Genomic DNA, 19,684 nt, shown 5'->3' with positions numbered 1-19,684 from the left:
TGTGAAATCCTTATGTAACCTCAAATTGACAGAAGAAATGCTGCGACTTTGGAAAAAGGGTCCCTCTGCTACTTTGATGCGATTTGCGGTGTGACTTGGCCCAATAAAATATGGAAAGCCGTATCAAAGTCGCACAATGTGGAAGTCATCAAGTAAACCTTGAATGTAACAAAGTATTTGCTTGTTATGTACACTGCGCTCCCATTCATGTTTTCTGGAGTCAGACATTTATTACACGCACATCAGAGGGCGCATCTAAGTGCAGCAGCCAAAAATAATAATGTACTGTACTTACATTTAGGGTACAAGAAGGCATATCATGAAAGCAGAAGTAGTCATTCCAGGGACTCAAGCAGTCCCTCTACCCCTCAAATTTTCCCTCTGAACATAAATCCTCTTCCACCTTCAAATCTCCCTTCCTTGTGCAAATCCCCCCTCCCCCCCCTCCAAGTCCCTCTCTTAGCACAAATCTTCCCAAATCACTTCCTCCTCCCTTCTAAAATAAATGATATGCCACTGCCACCCTGAATTTCTTCCTTCCAGTGCAAATCCTCTCCCCTCCCATCCCCCCTCCTAGCACAAATCCCCCCCCCCCCTTCTAGCACTAGTCCTCTTCTCCCTCACCCTCCCAGCAAAAATAATCTCATCCCTCTCACCCCCAGCACAAATGTTTGTTACTCTGAAGCTGCTATCACTAGAAGGTAGGAATCCTCCATGCAGCACACCCCCCACCTCACATGATACCACTGCACCCAGGCCAGCCGCCCCTCCCGCCCCAACCCTTTGCCCCGGTCCTGGACTCAAGTCAGGCAGCAGATCCGGGGTAATGTACTGCAGATCCCTCAGCAGCATTGATAGCTACAGTAATGCTAGAGCCAGGGGCGGACTGACAACTCATGGGGCCCCTGGGCAATAGGGGATCATGGGGTCCCTATGTCCTCGCCCACACTCAAACCATACCCAAAAAAGCCTATGAAAGGTACCAGGGGCATTCTCATGGGGCCCCCTACTGACCCTGGGCCCTCGGGCAGTGCCCGAGTGCCTCAATGGTCAGTCCGCCCCTGACCAAAGCCAATCTGTCAGCGTGTAATGCAGCAAACATGACTTTCCACAGTGCGCTGACATGCAGATTTGAGGTGCGTTGATTTTCATTTCCCATTATTTTTTTACAATTAAGGTTTGGCATTTAGCATTTTTTTCCTAATTAAATCTTATGTGAAAAATGGGTGAATCTTGGGTAAAGGTTGTATAAATCTTGGGTGACAATATTAATCAATAAACCCCTACACTGCTAGAACAACTTGAGGTGAATATATTTGCAAATTAAACAGGGTTTTTTTTTCAGCAGGAACACAGCGGAACGCAGTTCCAGCACCTCCAGCACTGAATGTATGTAGTGGCAAGCGGTGCTGGGGTGTGCTGGAGGGTCTATTGTTGCTGGCTTTTGGAAGATTTATTTTTGGTGTGTGTGTGTGTGTGTGTGGGGGGGGGGGGGTCTATTGTTGCTGGTGGGGTCAATTGTTGTTGGGTGGGATCTACTGTTGAATGAGTGGTCTATTGATGCTGGCTGCTGGATGGTATTTTGATGCTGGCTGCCAGATGGTCTATTGATGGTGGATGCTGTATGGTGTATTGATGCTAGCTGCTGGAGGTTCTATTGATGCTAGCTGCTGGAGGGTCTATTGATGCTAGCTGCTGGAGGGTCTATTGATGCTAGCTGCTGGATGGTATTTTGACGCTGGCTGCTGGAGGGTCTATTGATGCTAGCTGCTGGATGGTCTATTGATGCTGGCTGCTGGAGGGTCTATTGATGCTGGCTGCTGGAGTGTCTGTTGATGCTAGCTGCTGGATGGTCTATTGATGCTAGCTGCTGGATGGTATTTTGACGCTGGCTGCTGGAGGGTCTATTGATGCTAGCTGCTGGATGGTCTATTGATGCTGGCTGCTGGAGGGTCTATTGATGCTGGCTGCTGGAGTGTCTGTTGATGCTAGCTGCTGGATGGTCTATTGATGCTGGCTGCTGGAGGGTCTGTTGATGGTGGATGCTGTATGGTCTATTGATGCTAGCTGCTGGATGGTCTATTGATGCTGGCTGCTGGATGGTCTATTGATGGTGGATGCTGTATGGTCTATTGATGCTAGCTGCTGGATGGTCTATTGATGGTGGATGCTGTATGGTCTATTGATGCTAGCTGCTGGATGGTCTATTGATGCTGGCTGCTGGATGGTCTATTGATGCTAGCTGCTGGATGGTCTATTGATGCTGGCTGCTGGATGGTCTATTGATGGTGGATGCTGTATGGTCTATTGATGCTAGCTGCTGGAGGGTCTATTGATGCTAGCTGCTGGATGGTCTATTGATGCTAGCTGCTGTATGGTCTATTGATGCTGGCTGCTGGATGGTCTATTGATGCTAGCTGCTGGATGGTCTATTGATGCTAGCTGCTGGATGGTCTATTGATGCTAGCTGCTGGATGGTCTATTGATGCTAGCTGCTGGATGGTCTATTGATGCTGGCTGCTGGATGGTCTATTGATGCTAGCTGCTGGATGGTCTATTGATGCTAGCTGCTGGATGGTCTATTGATGCTGGCTGCTGGATGGTCTATTGATGGTGGATGCTGTATGGTCTATTGATGCTAGCTGCTGGAGGGTCTATTGATGCTAGCTGATGGATGGTCTATTGATGGTGGATGCTGTATGGTCTATTGATGCTAGCTGCTGGAGGGTCTATTAATGCTGGCTGCTGGATGGTCTATTGATGCTAGCTGCTGGATGGTCTATTGATGTTGGCTGCTTGGGGATCTATTGTTGCTGGGGGGTGTATTGTTGCAGTGGGGGTCTAATGTTACTGGGGGAGGTCTATTGTAGCTGGATGGATCTATTGTTGCTGAAGGGCTCTATTGCTGAAGGCTTCAGGGGATCTATTTCGCTTCTTCTATCATTAACAAATTCCATATGAAATACTTAGCACCACAAAATGATACTTTGTTGTGTATTCTCTATAAGGGGTTGTTCTTTGAGGTGGGTAGGAGGAAGAACCAAGGGACAGTGCTCAGAGGTGGGTAGGGGAGGAAACAAGAGATAACTCAGAAGAGAGAAGTATCTGCACCTATTCTCTGAGAAAAAAAACCCTGGAAATACATGTCTTTATTTTTTTATTAGGACCCTGGCCATGCTATGGCAATTTGCAGAACAAAGCGTATAGGTCCAGATTAATGTTCTTACATCTTACTTTTCTAGGCTGGACAGAAAGAATAACATAGAACTGTAAACTGACACCTGAAAAGTAACTGTGTATATACAGAATTGGGAACTCTTACCGAGGTCATGGATCAAATCTTGGAAAAGGTTCCATCTTTTCTCAGCCTCTTTGTTGACTAGTTCATCCCGTTTGAGATGCGTCAAATAATTTGTCTCTTTCTCTTCTTTGCTGAAAAAGAGCAAGTCTGAGGGCCGGTTCCCCAGACTGGACTTTTTATAGAGTTCTCTAATTCCTTTCTCTGAGCTCTTCCCATCCAGGTCATCAACCACCACAATCATCTTCTTCTTATCTGTATCAGATACAGTTGTAATTCTATTATTACACATTCTTAGAAAATAAATTGCACTTTAGCAGTCTTAGACTTTTCTCTTAGAGGGCTTCATTTCAGGATCCCCCTTTCATACAACACCCTTGGAATGGAGGTAGTAATGACCAATCCGATGAGGCCTTCTTTTTGTTTTTACCAGTCTCCTTAGGCACAACCTTTGTCCATCCCTCACTTCTTTTTGGTTTTTCCTCTTCTTTGTAAGGCCAAGGAATTTGAGGATATCTGACCATAAGCCTATTGAACTTACAATTCCAAAACCATAGCATTCATTTTGGAGGGTGTCTGTGGGAATTTGTGCTCAAGTGTGAAGTCAGGTACTGATATTGGATGAGAGGATCTGCCTCACAACTGGCCCAACAAACTGGTCAAACCATATCTTTATGGATCTGGCTTTGTGATGTCATGGTGGAACTGAAAAGGATGTTTCCAAGCCTGAGTCTGGAAACACAAGGGAAGGCTAGAATCCTTGTCATCCAAAAGAACATTTGTGAGGTCAAGTACTGATGATGGATGACCTGGCTCTAAATCTGTGTTCCACTTTATCCCAAAGGTGTTCAGTAGGGTTGAGGTCAGGGCTCTGTGCAGGACACTCAAGCTCCTCCACACCAAACTGGTCATCCATGTCTCTATGGATCTGGCTTTGTGGGCAGAGTCAGAAAGGGCCTTCATCATACTGTTACCATAAGGTTGGAAGAGCACCCTTTCCAGCCCCCAGTTACTAAGCCAAGTCACCTTTCAGCCCCCTGTGACTGAAACATGCCTTTACCTTTCCCTAGTGACTGAACCCTATCCTTTTCCTGCCTCCAATGACTAAAACATTTACCTCACCAGCCTCAGTGACAGAAAGACCACTCATCCAGTCACCAGTGATGGAAACACTTCTATCTTCATCCAAAGTAACTGAAACCTACCCCTGTCCAAAACACAGTGACTGAACCACATCCCTTTCCAGCTCCCAAGGACTGAAACACCTCATCCACCATCCCAAGTGACTAAGACATCATCACCTCCAGCCCCCCATCACTGAAACACTTCCTTCTCTGTCCTAAGGACCATGCCCTCCTCCAGCTACTTGTTACTGAGACACCTCTCCCTGCACCCCTCAGTAACTGAAATACTCAGGCCCATTGACTAAAACAAAGCTCCCTCAACCCTCAGTAAATAATACTTCTCTACCAACATTTTCCAGTGACTTAAATATCTGTTCTTTTTTTCTAAAGCATCACCCGCTTAAATCCCTGAATCCTCAATATCTCCCAATAGCTCTGTATGCTCCTTCATTTAGGTAAAAAACACTTCAGTTAAAATGTTATATATTATAGAACACCAAAATATAATGTAGAAAGATCCCTCTTACCAGGAATAAGATGGATCTTCACTTTTGTGTCTGGCTGAGAAGAAAAAGTCCTGAAGGTATCCTCAGTGAAGTAGAGAATGAGTGCGGGAGCGGAGAGGATCATTTCTGTAACTTTCTCACATTCAGTGTTTGGTACATCAGTATTTATAATGGAGATCTGGAAGTACTGGGAGGATAGAAGTCTCTGCAGCCAGTCACTGTCCGTCTTAGTGGACCAGGAAAAGAAGCCAACAGTTGGATTTAACTCCTCATAGGTCGTAAGATCGGTTCCTGCTTTTTCTTCATGGAGGGATTCATGGTTTTTATTTATTATAGTTTCATATTCTTGTGAATCTGGTGTTTGTGAGGTCTGCTGTAATGTCAAAATAAAAGGTAGATAATAAAATCAATGAGATGCAGGCAAGGTCTAATTTAGGTTCTTCTAAACCAAGGTTTCTCAACCAGGGTTCCCTAGAACCTTATAATTCCTGATTAGGTTGATAGGGGATCCTTGATCAATAAGCAATTTTTGATAACATCCTGCTGACACTGTTGATCTGTTTAGCTATCTGTAAGGGGGTAATTCTTTCCAACGACCACACGTGTATGGAGCATTCTTCCTATTGACCTTCACACGAATGTATCATGAGTTGTAGATATAGTCATTTCTAGCAGGGGTTCCCTGAAACTGGGAAGATATTTCACAGGTTCCCTTGTGTTGAAAAGGTTGAGAAAGGCTGGTCTAAACTATTGAAGTGAGGGATAAAGGGAAAGACATGCTCTGCTAAGTTATCTGAATCATGAAAGCCCAACTGGATGTAAAAAAAACTGATATGCAGTTAGACATTTTGCTAGGTTTATCTCCACTCTTGTGTTACAACAGCAGTGCAGCATTTAGAGGGGGAAATGCAATAATGGGAAGCTATAATTAATTACCATTTCTATAAGCAGTAAAATATACACCAGACAGAGCACACATATCCTAATAGCAGCTCTGTAGACCTATATGCATTATGCATTTGTTAATTCGGAATCACATATGATCCATGAATGCAGTATGAGGTAGAAAAAGAAACAATTTTAATAATCAGTTTAATTGATCAAATAATGTGCTGTTTGTGGGACTTACACTTCCTGTTGTGCTTTGCTCCCTACTGCCCTCTGGATTCTTTTCATGACCTGTGATCAAAGAAAAGTGGTGCAAATTGATGGTCCCATATACATGTTCAAAATTCTATACTTATCTATCACACATACAATGAAAATAATATCATGTACAAGGTTCAGGGTTTATGAGTTGAAGTCTTTGCTGCACAGTATGTCCATGTTTTAGCCACACTTTTCTTGTCTGTGACCCCCTGACCATACCAGCAGAGATCTCTATGGCTGAAGGGTCAAAAAAATAATTTACAAGGATCTCCTTGTTTGCCTTTTCCCCATGTCATATCTTTATCTTTCTAAAACACTTCTGTACGTCGGTACAATGTGGTCCAGCTGAAAAATAAGTATTCTGACACATTGCAAGTAAAAAATATCAGTTAACCTTTCAAACAGAACCTTGATCACCCCATAAGTGTTACTGGACCAGGTTATTGTTATAATACAGGATTTATATAGCGCCAACAGTTTGCTCAGCGCTTTACAATATAAGGGAGACAGTACAATTACAATACATTTCAGTACAGAAGGAATAGGAGGGCCCAGCTCGTGCAGCTTACAATCTAAAGGAAGGGGGTGGTGGTACAAAAGGTGATAGCTGTAGGCGATGTTCTGATGGAGGTGGCTCAAGTACAATTCTTAGGTGGGGGTGGGGTAGGCTTCTCTAAATAAGTGAGTTTTCAAAGATCGCCTAAAGGCAGACAGGGTGGGGCTGACTGTACATACTGTGTTAGGGAGTTCCAGAGGATGGGAGAGGCAAGTCCTGGAGGCAAGTGTGGGAGGAGGTGATGAGGAAGCTAGAGAGCAAGGTGTCTTATAATTATTCACAGTATCTCCTAAAATAAGCATAGCTTGGGGTGAACCTGGACCCCATCGCCGTACCCTGATAATGACAATAGACAATAGGCCAGACATAGAAATAATAATAATTCAGAACGCACTCTAGACTTTCCAAAATACATGGAGATAGAAGTGTATATATTGACTATGAAAAACCAAGGGGTGTACAATATTATCTGTCTGATTGGTTTTAGGTTTATGTATGTTCTTAGCTCACATCCATTTTTTATGGATTTGGTTCTTATCACTCAATCCTAAAGGGCTATTCCCTGGACACAATTTAAACATATTGACCATAACTCTTGTATAGATACTCACAATCCTTATCATCCAATGTGGAAAGAGACTCTGCCATTCGAGAAGATAAAACAATAGGAACAAGGACAAATATATTGCAATACTGTTTAGCAATAAACATTTTATAGATAGTTAGTAGTTAGTCATATTCAACTGGATATGTTCAGTTGCTAAGATGTTTCACACTGCTTATCCAATCAGCTTTTTTGGTTCCCGGTTGGATGAGCAGCAAAATGTCTTCAACAAAAGAGAATAAGTGCAGCTGAATGTGACTACCTGCAATTGGCTATGACTTGGGATAAATGAAAACCTTTACAGATGGCCTATAAATGGCCTATAAAACAAAAAAAGGATGCCAGAAAAAGATCACTGAAAAAACAAGAACAACCCTTATGCTATACACAAATGGAAGAGATGGGAATATGTTGGATAAAGTGCCAACTGTACTGCACTGTTTAAAAAAAATGGAACATTGTATTTGAGGAACCTACCAACAACTGTCTCTCCCTGATAGACCTTTCATCATATTAAGAAACCCGTATGATATTGTTGGTCCTCAGACACCTAGTACAGTTAGGACCAGTTAGATCTCCACTGGTGGAGTGGTGAACCCTGCTTGCAAGTTAATAAAGTGTTCTGCAGCATTCTAGCAATTGCAGCATTGATGGTGGTTGGACTTGCAAATTTGGTTGTCCTTTAAAATCTAGTGGAACTGTAAAATACATTTCTATCTAGAAAAATGAGAAGTAAATTGAAGGATCTAATAGAAGATGAAATGGGAGGTATGAAAAAAAGTTGACTTATCCCCAAAATAGAATTATCTGGCCATAGTTGCAGTCTTCTTCTAGATTGCCTTCAACATATCCTTTAGAGAGGCAGGGTCAGTGCTTCCACTAGTCAAACTAGGAGGCAACCTAGGGTACACTGCTACCTAGGGCCACCTGGGCATAGCACAGGCTGGGACTCTCTCTGTGTGGAATGCCGCCACATCATGAATGATTCTCCAGCTGAGGGGAGGGGCGGCAGAGGGGAGGAAGAAAGGACAGAGGAAGATGCCTGGTGTCTGGGGCCAGTGTAGCAGCTGAGCTGCCATTCCTTCCAGTGCTCCTCTCAGACTTTGTCCCTTACTGCAAGCCGGCTGGATGTTGCTACTGATCAATGTGGAGTTCCAGCCCTTCTCTCCCCATTCATGAGCGGAGGCAGAGCTGTGCCTGCGGAGGAGGGCAATGTCTGGCTCTGATGGCTCATGTCTGTGTGAGTGTGACCCGACCGGCTGGCCATCACATGTGCAATGTGTCAGTGAGTGACATCATCACAATCCTACAGCCTGCTCTTCTAGTGCCTGCTGGGCCTGCTGACCTGTGTCAGTGTTGGTGGTGGTGTGTTGTGTTGGATCTGTCACTGTGTGGGATCCCTCAGTTCAGGTGTTCTCTGTGTCTGGGGGCTAGGCTGCCTGCTGTCACAGCGTTTTACCTCCCTCATTGCCTGGGGAACTCCAGCCTGGGATCTGTCAGTGTGGATCCATCATCCTCCCCTCACTGCCACTGTCACCCTGCCACTGCCAGACACAGATACAGTCCGTCCGTGATGCTGATTTTGACTTTAATATTGGTGCTGGTGGCATCTTATGACACTTAGTTTGAAAATTAAAAGAACTTTCGCTGTTTCATATTTTATTGATTTAATATTTTCTACTGTTTTCACTTTTTATTATTTTTTTACTTTTTTGGGGGGGGGGGCGCAAGTAGCTGGTCTTGCCTATGTAGTCTAGCACCAGCCCTGCAGAGAAGTTGCCCTCATTTATGTATTGGTATATCCAAGATCTTACACATTCCTAAGCCACGTACGTGGTCAGAACAAGCACTCCCACGCCGTCTACTCACCTGTATGAACCAGTAGGGACATTTTAAGATTCTCTAGTTTTTTTTTGCATTTCCTGAAGAATCTCTCTTCTGGTGATCCAGTCCAGGTCTGCCCCTGTGATAAGGATTGGTTTGATATTGTATGCAAATGGGTTCTTCTCCCACAGAGATATCCACTTCTTATCCAACTTTTCTGAGTCACCAATCACCACAATCACTTTATCAGATCCTAAACAACATCAAATGTACATCAACTAACAACAAATGTACATCAACTAACAACATCAAACATACATCAACTAACAACAAATGTACATCAACTAACAACAACAAACAACAACAAATGTACATCAACTAACAACTTCAAACGTACATCAACTAACAACATCAAATGTACATCAACTAACAACATCAAATGTACATCAACTAACAACATCAAACGTACATCAACTAACAACTTCAAACGTACATCAACTAACAACAACAAATGTACATCAACTAACAACAACAAATGTACATCAACTAACAACAACTAACAACATCAAACGTACATCAACTAACAACAACAAATGTACATCAACTAACAACAACTAACAACAACAAATGTACATCAACTAACAACAACTAACAACATCAAACGTACATCAACTAACAACATCAAATTTACATCAACTTAAGCCAGCGATAGATGATGCAATATTCTTTCTTGCAACCGCAGGTTGCAGGAAAGAAAAATGTTCAATTCCCCCATCAACACTGCCAGTGGGGGAATCCCTCCTGAGGAGTTAATGTGTGTGTGTGTGTGTGGGGGGGGGGGGGGATTGCGGGAAGAACACACAGTTATAAATTACTAGCGGCTATATACTCTGGCGACAATCTCATGAAAAACTCCACAGGCTGGTTGTTCCCAAGTTGATCGATCCATCACCCTGAGTACAATCAGCCTGCCCATACATTGTTCAAATCTCTGCTAAACTGGAGCAGCTCTGTATAGAAAAAAATCAGCTTCCAGGTTTTATTGCCAAAGCATAATTGGACAAGCTGGAGCTAGAAGCTGATTGGCTGCCATGCACAGCTGCACCAGATTCTGAGAGCTCCAGTTTTAGTAAATCTCTACCATTGTGTCTGCTAGCTGATAGAGGAGAAAGCCGTGCTAGATCATTAATCTGTATCAGTGCCGGGACAAAGTCATCTAGAGCCCAGGGAAAACTTGCTGTATTGCACCCCCCCCTCGCGAAGATGTATGAGTATCATTTGTCAATAAATATTCTGTCTCCCCCCCAAAAAAGTAGACCACTAATCTGCATGTTTAACCCTACGCATAAATCAGTATATAAAATGACAGTGAGGGGCAGGGGCGGACTGACAACCCATGTGGCCACCGGGCAATAGGGGATCATGGGCCCCATGTCCTCGCCCAAACTCAAAAAAGCCTATGAAAAAGCCAATGAAAGGTACCAGGGGCATCTCATGGGCCCCCTACTGACCCCAGGCCCTCGGGCAGTGCCCGAGTGCTCGAATGGTCAGTCCGCCCCTGGTGTGGGGGAGATTTACTAAAACTGGAGGACTCATAATCCGGTGCAGCTCTGCATAGTAACCAATCAGCTTCCAGGTTTTATTGTCAAAGCTTAATTGGACAAGCTGATTGGCTGCCATGCCCAGCTGCACCAGATTCTGAGTGATCTGGTTTTATTAAATTTCCCCCTGTGTGTCTTGTCATATAGTGGAGGAGGAAGCAGTGCTGGATCAGTAATCTGTATATAAGGTGACAGTGTGTCAGATAGTGGAGGAGGAAGCAGTGCTGGATGAGTAAACTGTATATAAGGTGACGGTGTGTGTCATGTCAGATAGTGGAGGAGGAAGCAGTGCTGGATCAGTAATCTGTATATAAGGTGACAGTGTGTCAGATAGTGGAGGAGGAAGCAGTGCTGGATGAGTAATCTGTATATAAGGAGACAATGTGTCAGATAGTGGAGGAGGAAGCAGTGCTGGATCAGTAATCTGTATATACAGTGACAGTGTGTCAGATAGTGGAGGAGGAAGCACTGCTGGTTCAGTAAGCTGTATATAAGGTGACAGTGTGTCAGATAGTGGAGGAGGAAGCAGTGCTGGATGAGTAATCTGTATATAAGGTGACAGTGTCAGATAGTGGAGGAGGAAGCAGTGCTGGATGAGTAAGCTGTAAATAAAGCAACAGTGTTGGATATCTTAAGAGGAACTAAATTCTGAAAGATGTGTTAAAATAATGGGCAGAGAACAAAGGACTTGTCACCTTTATTGCCTGAGGTCTCCCTGTGTCTGATTTTATCCCCACTGCTATGTCTTTCTGTGGAGGCGGCCATCTTGGAAGAGGCAGGGTTTTACTTCCTCATGTCAGAGCCTCCAGCAAGGAGATCAGTGAGCAGCACAAAAATGACATCATCAAACCTCCCCCCAAATCTCCTGAGACTAGCAGTCAGCAGTGCCTTAGATTTCACACTGCAGACGCACAGCCATGAGTCTGTAGACGCAGGTGTGCCTAGGCACCCTCACCTACCAGGAAGAGAGCTGCTGTTTTTTCAGGAGGTAGACTGTCCCTATAACAATGCTCATTTTGTGAGTTCAGGAGAACTATGGTGTCACCTTTTTTGCCCACGCAGTATTCCAGGTAGCGCTCCATCTCATACAGCGGTTTCTCTGATGTGGGGGAGGTGTAGAAGATGACAATGGAGGATTGGTCCACGGGCAATGTCCAGTCCACATCCTTCGTGGGTGGTGAAAGGGCGATATATGAGCAATGGCCGATGTTGTCATCGTCCTTCAGAAGGTCGGTCATGTCGATGGGATTGCGGCTCACTTCCCAGGACAGGATCAGAGCTCTGCAACTGAAGGAGATAAAACGTGTGGCTCGGTCATCGGGACGGTTCTGGTGAGCAGGACTGAGTGGTGGGAAGGGGATAACACATGTATCCAGTGGGTCCTTGCATTAAATTAAGGTCCAACTCTGGGCCCCCCCCCAAAAAAAAATACCCTTATAGTGCGACTTCACCCCCCCACCAACCCAACCAACCCCACCCCCACCACAAGGGATAAGTGCTTGTCAAGTCCAGGGGGTTAAAGAGGAAGCTGTACTACTTACCTTTTCCCTCCCTCCTGCAGGCCCCTTGTAGTGGTGAGACCGGTCCCCGGCCTCCTCTACCTCCTCTCTAGGCAGCTCCTGGCCCGGTCACACACTCGCCCTCTCCATGTACAAAGCAGGGTTAGTGGTCCTGCATTGTACATGATGACACTGAGGAGCCACCCACAGACCAGAGCTTCAGGGAGACGAGGACCGCGCTGGAGCACCAGGACAGGACAGTAATGCGACATCTTCCTGTAGTTCCTGGGACTCATCATAACTAAAGGTAACGTTTTATTTTTTTAATTTTTTTGCAGAAAAGAGGGACTAGGGCCATTGTCAATTTTTTTAGCAGTCTGTTTCCCTGTTTGGGATTTATATATACAGTATATACACACGGCTCAAAAAAATGAAAGGAAGACATTGAAAATCCATCAGATCTCAATGGGGACAAATCTCCTGCTGGATCTCTATACTGACATGGACGGGGTGATGTGTGAGGAACGTAAGGACGCCCCATCGTTTGATGGAAATGAAAATGATCGACCTACAGAGGACTGAATTCAAAGACACCCCGAAAATCAAAGTGAAAAAATGATGCAGCAGGCGAGTCCATTTGGCTGAAATTTCATTGCAGCAACTCAGAATGGTCCTCAGTAGTCTGTGTGGCCCCCACGTGCTTGTATGCATGCCTGACAACATCGGGGGAGCGTCCTAATGAGACCACGGATGGTGTCCTGGGGGATTTCCTCCCAGATCTGGACCAGGACATCACTGATGGTGTTAGATGGACCGAAACATGATATCCCAAAAGTGTTCTATTGGATTTAGGTCAGGTGAGCGTGGGGGCCATTCAATGGTATCAATTCCTTCATCCTCCAGGAACTGCCTGCATACTCTTGCCACATTGTTGTGCACCAGGAGGAACCCAGGACCCACTGCACCAGCGTAGGGTCTGACAATGGGTCTAAGGATTTCATCCGCATACCTAATGGCAGTCAGGGTGCCATTGTCTAGCCTGTAGAGGTCTGTGTGTCCCTCCATGGATATGCCTCCCCAGACCATCACTGACCCACCACCATATCGGTCATGCTGAACCATGTTACAGGCAGCAGAACATTCTCCACGGCTTCTCCAGACCTTTTCACATCTGTCACATGTGCTCAGGGTGAACCTGCTCTCATCTGTGAAAAGCACAGGGTGCCAGTGGTGGACCTGCCAATTCTGGGGTTCAATGGCAAATGCCTATCCAGCTCTATGGTGCCGAGCAGTGAGCACAGGGCCCACTAGAGGGTGTCGGGCCCTCAGGCCACCCTCATGAAGTCTGTTTCTGATTGTTTGGTCAGAGACATTCACACCAGTGGCCTGCTGGAGGTCATTTTGTAGGGCTCTGGCAGGGCTCATCCTGAGCCTCCTTGCACAAAGGAGCAGATATCTGTCCTGCTGATGGGCTAAGGACCTTCTATGGCCCTGTCCAGCTCTCCTAGTGGAACTGCCTGTCTCCTGGAATCTCCTCCATGCTCTTGAGACTGACCTGGGAGACACAGCAAACCTTTTGGCAATGGCACATATTGATGTGACATCCTGGAGGAGTTGGTCTGCCTGTACAACCTCTGTAGGGTCCAGGTATGGCTTCATGCTACCAGTAGTGACACTGACCCTAGCCAAATGCAAAACCAGTGAAAAACAGTCAGAAAAGATGAGTAAGGAAAAAAATATCAATGGCCTCCACCTGTAAAACCATTCCTGTTTTGGGGATCGTCTCATTGTTGGCCATCTAGTGCACCTGTTGTTATTTCATTAACACCAAAGCAGCTGAAACTGATGAACAACCCCCTCTGCTACTTACCTGACCAGATCAATATCCCAGGAGGTTCATGGACTTGATGCGACTCGGATTACAAAGTCTACCTTTCATTTTTTTTTGGAGCAGTGCATATACAGTATATATATATATATTTCTACTAGTTCTGGTGACACTCGTGGGGGGGGTTCCGCTTGCTTTCTATTTTGGTAATGGGACAAAGGTGAAAAAAACACACTGTATATACATATATCATATAGTGTATATATATATTTATTTAGGAATTTATATTTGCATATATACAGTATATATATTTGTACACAAATGCCCAGTGCTATCGATGGCTTGACGAATGTCAATTGATTTTGCAATGAATGGACTTTCCTGCATGACAACCGCATACACTGTTAGCACTTTGTTTGTTCAAGAAAAACTTCCCATCCCGCTCCTATGAGTCAAAAATGAACATCGCTCTGACCCCATGAAGGAATGACCGACCTTAAAAACACAACGTTTCAAACAAAACTCTACTAGTGTGTGACCAGCTTTAAAGTGAAAGTAAACCTTTTGGGTTGTCACTTTTACAGGAATAGTGGAGAAATCTTCCAATGGGGACACTAGTTCTGATGACACCCCAGAGTTCCCTCACTTTGTGGGGGGGGGGTTCCTCTCACTTTCTATTTTGGTAATGGGACAAAGGTGAAAAAACATTACGGGTACAACCCTCCCTTACTCTATCCAATATGAAAAATATTTTGGTCTTTAGTCCTAAAATAATGAGCATATAACCAGGGGCGGACTGACGACTCATGGGGCCCCCGGACAATAGGGGATCATGGGGCCCCTGTGTCCTCACCCACACTCAAACCACACCCAAAAAAGCCTATGAAAGGTACCAGGGGCATCTCATGGGGCCCCCTACTGACCCTGGGCCCTCGGGCTGTGCCTGAGTGCCTGAATGGTCAGTCCACCCCTGCATCTAACACTCAGGGCCGGTTCACACTCCATGCAGTTGCTTTTTTCTGCATCTAAAACACACAGAAAGTCAGTGATATGGTTGTCAGTGTCATAGTTCACATCAGTGCTTGCAGTTCCAGTGCGTTCCGGTTGCAGAAAAAAAAGTAGAACAGGCTGCATTTTTCCTGCACAAAACTGTACTGGAACGTGGTAAAACGCATAAAAAATGCACCGGAACGCACCAAAATGCACAGGAATGCACATGCACATCCCTATATAGATTGAAGAAAAAGAGGGGGAAAATGAACTAATGCATCAAAAACGCACTGGAACGTGTCAAAAACACATCAAGAACACAAGAACACACCGGAACGTGCCAAAACGCACATGCAGAAACACATCCGCAACGCATCTGGACTGCATTTCTATGGTGTGAACTGACCCTTAGAGTAGTAGTTTTAGGGAAAGGGGGGGGTCACGGCAAGGGTCTTCTTTTGTGTATGGACCAGGGGAGGACTGACCATTCGAGCATTTGGGCACTGCCCGAGGGCCCGGGGTCAGTAGGGGGCCCCATGAAATGCCCCTGGTACCTTTTATAGGCTTTTTTGGGTGTGCTTTGAGTGTGAGCAAGGACACAGGGACCCCATGATCCCCTATTGCCCAGGGGCCCCATGAGTTGTTAGTCTGCCCCTGGTATGGAGCTATATGTATAGGATACATCAGATTGCATGGTGTGTACGTGAACATTTCTGTGTAATTCATGTTTTCTTTTCATAATGCCAGGAGATGACCCAGTACTGGAGTCTCAGTGAGGAAATACGGATAATTCTGTTCCATGAATGAGGAACGAAATGTCAGAGCAGCTAATGATCAGTTTTATTACCCGCCATAATCACAGAAAACTGCCGATCCCCAGAAACCGCCTGCGATAAATCCAAGGTTGTATCTTCCTGTTAATCTGTCATCTGATACAAACTGTCACAATATTTCCTGCAGAGAGTTATAAATAAAATGCACGGTATTTGCGCAGCGGTTTTTCAAACGCAATTTTTTGGGAACAAATACACTTTAATGAATTTTATTGCAAAAAACCCCAAAGTATATAGCCCATTTTTGGGGGGTAAAATATAAAAGATGATATTACGTTGAGTAAAGAGATACCTAACATGTCGTGGTTTAAAAGTAAATTAAAGTGCGCACACTCGTGGAATGCCGATAAACTATGATACTGAAAAATCTCCATAGGCGATGCTTTAGACATTTTTACAGGTTACCAGTTTCCAGTTACAAGGGAGGTCTGGAGCTAGAAATATTGCTCTCACTATTACGTTCGCAACGATACCTCGCATACCTCACCATTTACAAATGTGTGTGTGACCTACGTATGCATTCAGGACAGGAACTTTTTTAAAAATGTATTTTAATATTTTTTATTTCTATTTTTATACTGTCTCTTTTTTTTTTTCTTTCACAAGAAATGTAACCATCCCTTGTGATAGCAATAGAGCATGACAGGTCCTCTTTATGGAGGCATCTGGAATCTATAAGACCTTGAAAGCATGAGATCACAAAAAAAAATTGATCTCATGCTTTCCAGAAAAAAAAAAGACTTTTGACCAAGAATGCTTTTCAGTCATTTTTGTCAATAGGGGGGCCGCTGCTGACCTCAACTTAATTATTTTTGGGGTGATTTCTATCCTCTATATAGCACTTTCTGGATCGAATTGCTAAAAAAGAATGTAGATGAGGTCAGCAGGGACCCCCATGTTGACAAAAGAACTGGAAAGTATTCTTGGTCAAAAGGTATTTATTGGTCAGATCAGGATATTATATGCCATCAAGGTGTTTTGTGGCAATTTAGGATCAGTGTAGGAACACTTTAGGGGATTTTGGTGCTGTGCTGAGGCTTGGAACACTCCAGGGGCACCTCTGCTGATTAGTCACCATTCTTTTTGGGGTGACTTCCATCTTCCATTTCACTTCCTGGGATCAAAGCATTACCGAATGCATGATCACCTGGAATCCCCCAATGACCGAGTCAGGGGAGGACTGACAACTGACGGGGCCCCCAGGCAATAGGGGATCATGGAGCCCCAATGTCCTTGCCCAAACTCAAAAAAGCCTATGAAAAAGGTACCAGGGACATCTCATGGGACCCCCTACTGACTCCGGGCCCTCGAGCAGTGCCCGAATTTCCAAATGGTCAGTCCACCCCTGGACTGAGTGCAAGCACCTACAATTGCCTGTTTGAAGGCAGTCATAATACATATCTTTTGACCAAGAATTTTTTCCAGTCATTTTTGTCAACATGGGTGCCTCTGCTGACATAAACACCATTATTTTTGGGGTTATTTCTGTCTTCTATAGAGCACTCCCCAAATCTCTCCAAAAATAATGCAGATGAGGTCAGCAGAGACCTCTGTGTAGACAAAAGAACTGGAAAGTATTCTTGGTCAAAAGGTATTTATTGGTCAGATCAGGATATTATATGCCATCAAGGTGTTTTGTGGCACCTTCATCAGGATCGATGTAGGAACGCCTTAAGGAGGCAAGGATTTTGGTGATCTGCTGTGACTTGGAACCCTCCAGGGGCACCTCTGCTGACCTCTTCTCCATTCTTTTTAGGGTCACTTCCATCTTCCATATCACTACCTGGGATCAAAGCACCACCGTACGCATGGTCACCTGCAACCACCACAATGAGCATCGAGTGCCACCACCTACCAGTGCCTGAATGAAGGCAAACATAATATCTGCCATTTGACTAAGAATTCTTTCCAGTCATTTTTATTGAAATGAGCGCATCCTCTGACTTCAACTCCATTATTTTGGGGGAGATTGCTATTTATTTTAAAAATGTTTTTATTTGAACAGAAATAAGAGTCTGTAGATTTAGAGATGTCTATACGTGATGAATTTTTGGTACCTTCAAGACCAAAGAGTTTCTATGGGATACTTCATTTGTAATTAGGGATTTGGCACCACGACTACAAAATTGTCCTATTAGGCAGTTATATAAAGTAACAATAACAAATGTGAGTAATGGGGGCCATAGACGGGTCGAAAATTGGCCAGAAAAAAAATCGGCAGATTTTCGCACCATTAGGGGGTAAATTGATCGGCTGTTTTTCGGGCTTTTTGCACATTTTTTTTTATCGGGCATGCTGGAAAATTTGCGGCCGATTTTCATGATCGGCCGATTTTCACGGCAATGATGGGCAAATCGGCCAATAGTTTTACTAATAAAAAATCTGCACATGAGCCGTGACCTGCAAGAAGAAGAAGAAAAAGAAGAAGAAGAAGAAGAAGAGTAAGAGGAAGAAGAAGAGGAAAAAGAAGAAAGAAGAGGAAGAAGAAGAAGAAAGAAGAGGAAGAAGAAAAAGAAGAGGAAGAAGAAAAAGAAGAGGAAGAAAAAGAAGAAGAAAAGAGAAGGAAAAAGAAGAAGAAAAAGAAGAAGAAAAAGAAGAAGCAGAAAAATAATAAGAAGAAAAAGAAGAAGAAGAATTCCAGTCTGCTATTATATTTTATATGAAAAAGTCTTGCGGTTGCAACAAATGTATCCATTTGTATCTGAATAAAAACATCTGTATCCGAAATGGATACAAATGGATACATTGTTGCAACTGCAAGACTTTCATGCAAAATATAATAGCGGCGCTCTCTGAAAGGGACAGAAGTAATTATGGGGTTAAATGCCGGCCGTAGACGGGACGAAAATCGATCAATTGGTGGTACCGTCGGCCGATCTATCGAACGACCGATTTTTAGTTTTTTTTTTTGTTTGTTTTTTAAACGGACGGTTTTCGACCCGTATATGGCCTGCTTAAGAGGAATGTGTTATCAGAGACAAGATAACAAGCATTACTATTATCATCATTATCAAGAAGGGGAAAACCACAGATAAGGGTGAAAGATAAACTTAGTTGCTGACCTTTGTGTCTTGTCTGGCCTTGTATGTTCTTGTAATGTTCCTTCACCTCCTGTCTCCTGTAATTCAGGGGTCTTGCTTCCTTTCAGTTCCTCAGGTTTGGGTGGAGATGTCACCTTTTGATCATTTTTGGCAGACTTGGGATGTTTGTCTTTTTTCTTATGAGCTCCCTTGTCTCCTTTGACCCCTTTTGCTTTTGGTGTCTCTTCACCCTGAGAACCTTCCATCTTGGCTTTTCCTAGTGACGCCATTAAAATCTACCACTGAGACTTTTCAAACAGAAGTCTTTCTGAATTTTAAAGTGACTTGTGTACTTCTTTAGAGATCCTGAGATTTTTCTCTGACATTCTGTCTGATTTGGTCTCTCTGTGTAGAAGGTCCTAGAGGATATCATCAGCACCAGTTGGGTAAATCCTGGGCTCTCGTTTTATAGGATCATTTCAATGTTAGGCTTTGTCCTCCAGGAAGACACATCTAGGGCAGAGATTGAGTCACTCTGTCACTGTAAAGGTTGTCACACAGATTATATTCTGTGCAAGGTCTATAGAGTGGGAAGGTGGAGCTCTGATACAAAGGTGACGCTACAAACAGATAACACTTTCTGCAGCTAACATGTTATCTTATTTCCTTATTGATAGGGACAGCTACATTCCATAAACATGTCTCTGATATTTCATGGATGAACGTCAAAAGAGTTTAAAAGGAACAAATGCATGATACAATAAATATTCTCTCTTTTGAATATCCAGACTGGCATCATATATGGCACGCCACTGCACATTGCTCCATTAATATTTCTGCAACTGGATCTAA

At 44.1% G+C, this 19,684-nt stretch overlaps 1 protein-coding gene across 1 annotated transcript in view; it reads right to left on the bottom strand.

Moving 5' to 3' along the window:
* Nucleotides 1-19,399, bottom strand: part of LOC149451977 (uncharacterized) — a 31,621-nt gene extending 12,222 nt beyond the window's left edge. Inside the window, 7 exon segments of the mRNA XM_089689925.1 lie at nt 3,323-3,553; nt 4,950-5,301; nt 6,058-6,107; nt 9,107-9,152; nt 9,154-9,314; nt 11,708-11,949; nt 18,875-19,399. Of these exon segments, the coding sequence (XP_089546051.1) occupies nt 3,323-3,553; nt 4,950-5,301; nt 6,058-6,107; nt 9,107-9,152; nt 9,154-9,314; nt 11,708-11,949; nt 18,875-19,122 (1,330 nt within the window). The 5' untranslated portion in view covers nt 19,123-19,399.
* Nucleotides 19,400-19,684: the final 285 nt, after the last annotated feature.

This window comes from Staurois parvus, unplaced genomic scaffold (genome assembly GCF_062004578.1).
Source record: "Staurois parvus isolate SC_StPar_1 unplaced genomic scaffold, SC_StPar_1.0 ptg000503l, whole genome shotgun sequence".
Classification (NCBI taxonomy): domain Eukaryota; kingdom Metazoa; phylum Chordata; class Amphibia; order Anura; family Ranidae; genus Staurois; species Staurois parvus.
This window is presented reverse-complemented; position numbering and strand designations above follow the sequence as displayed.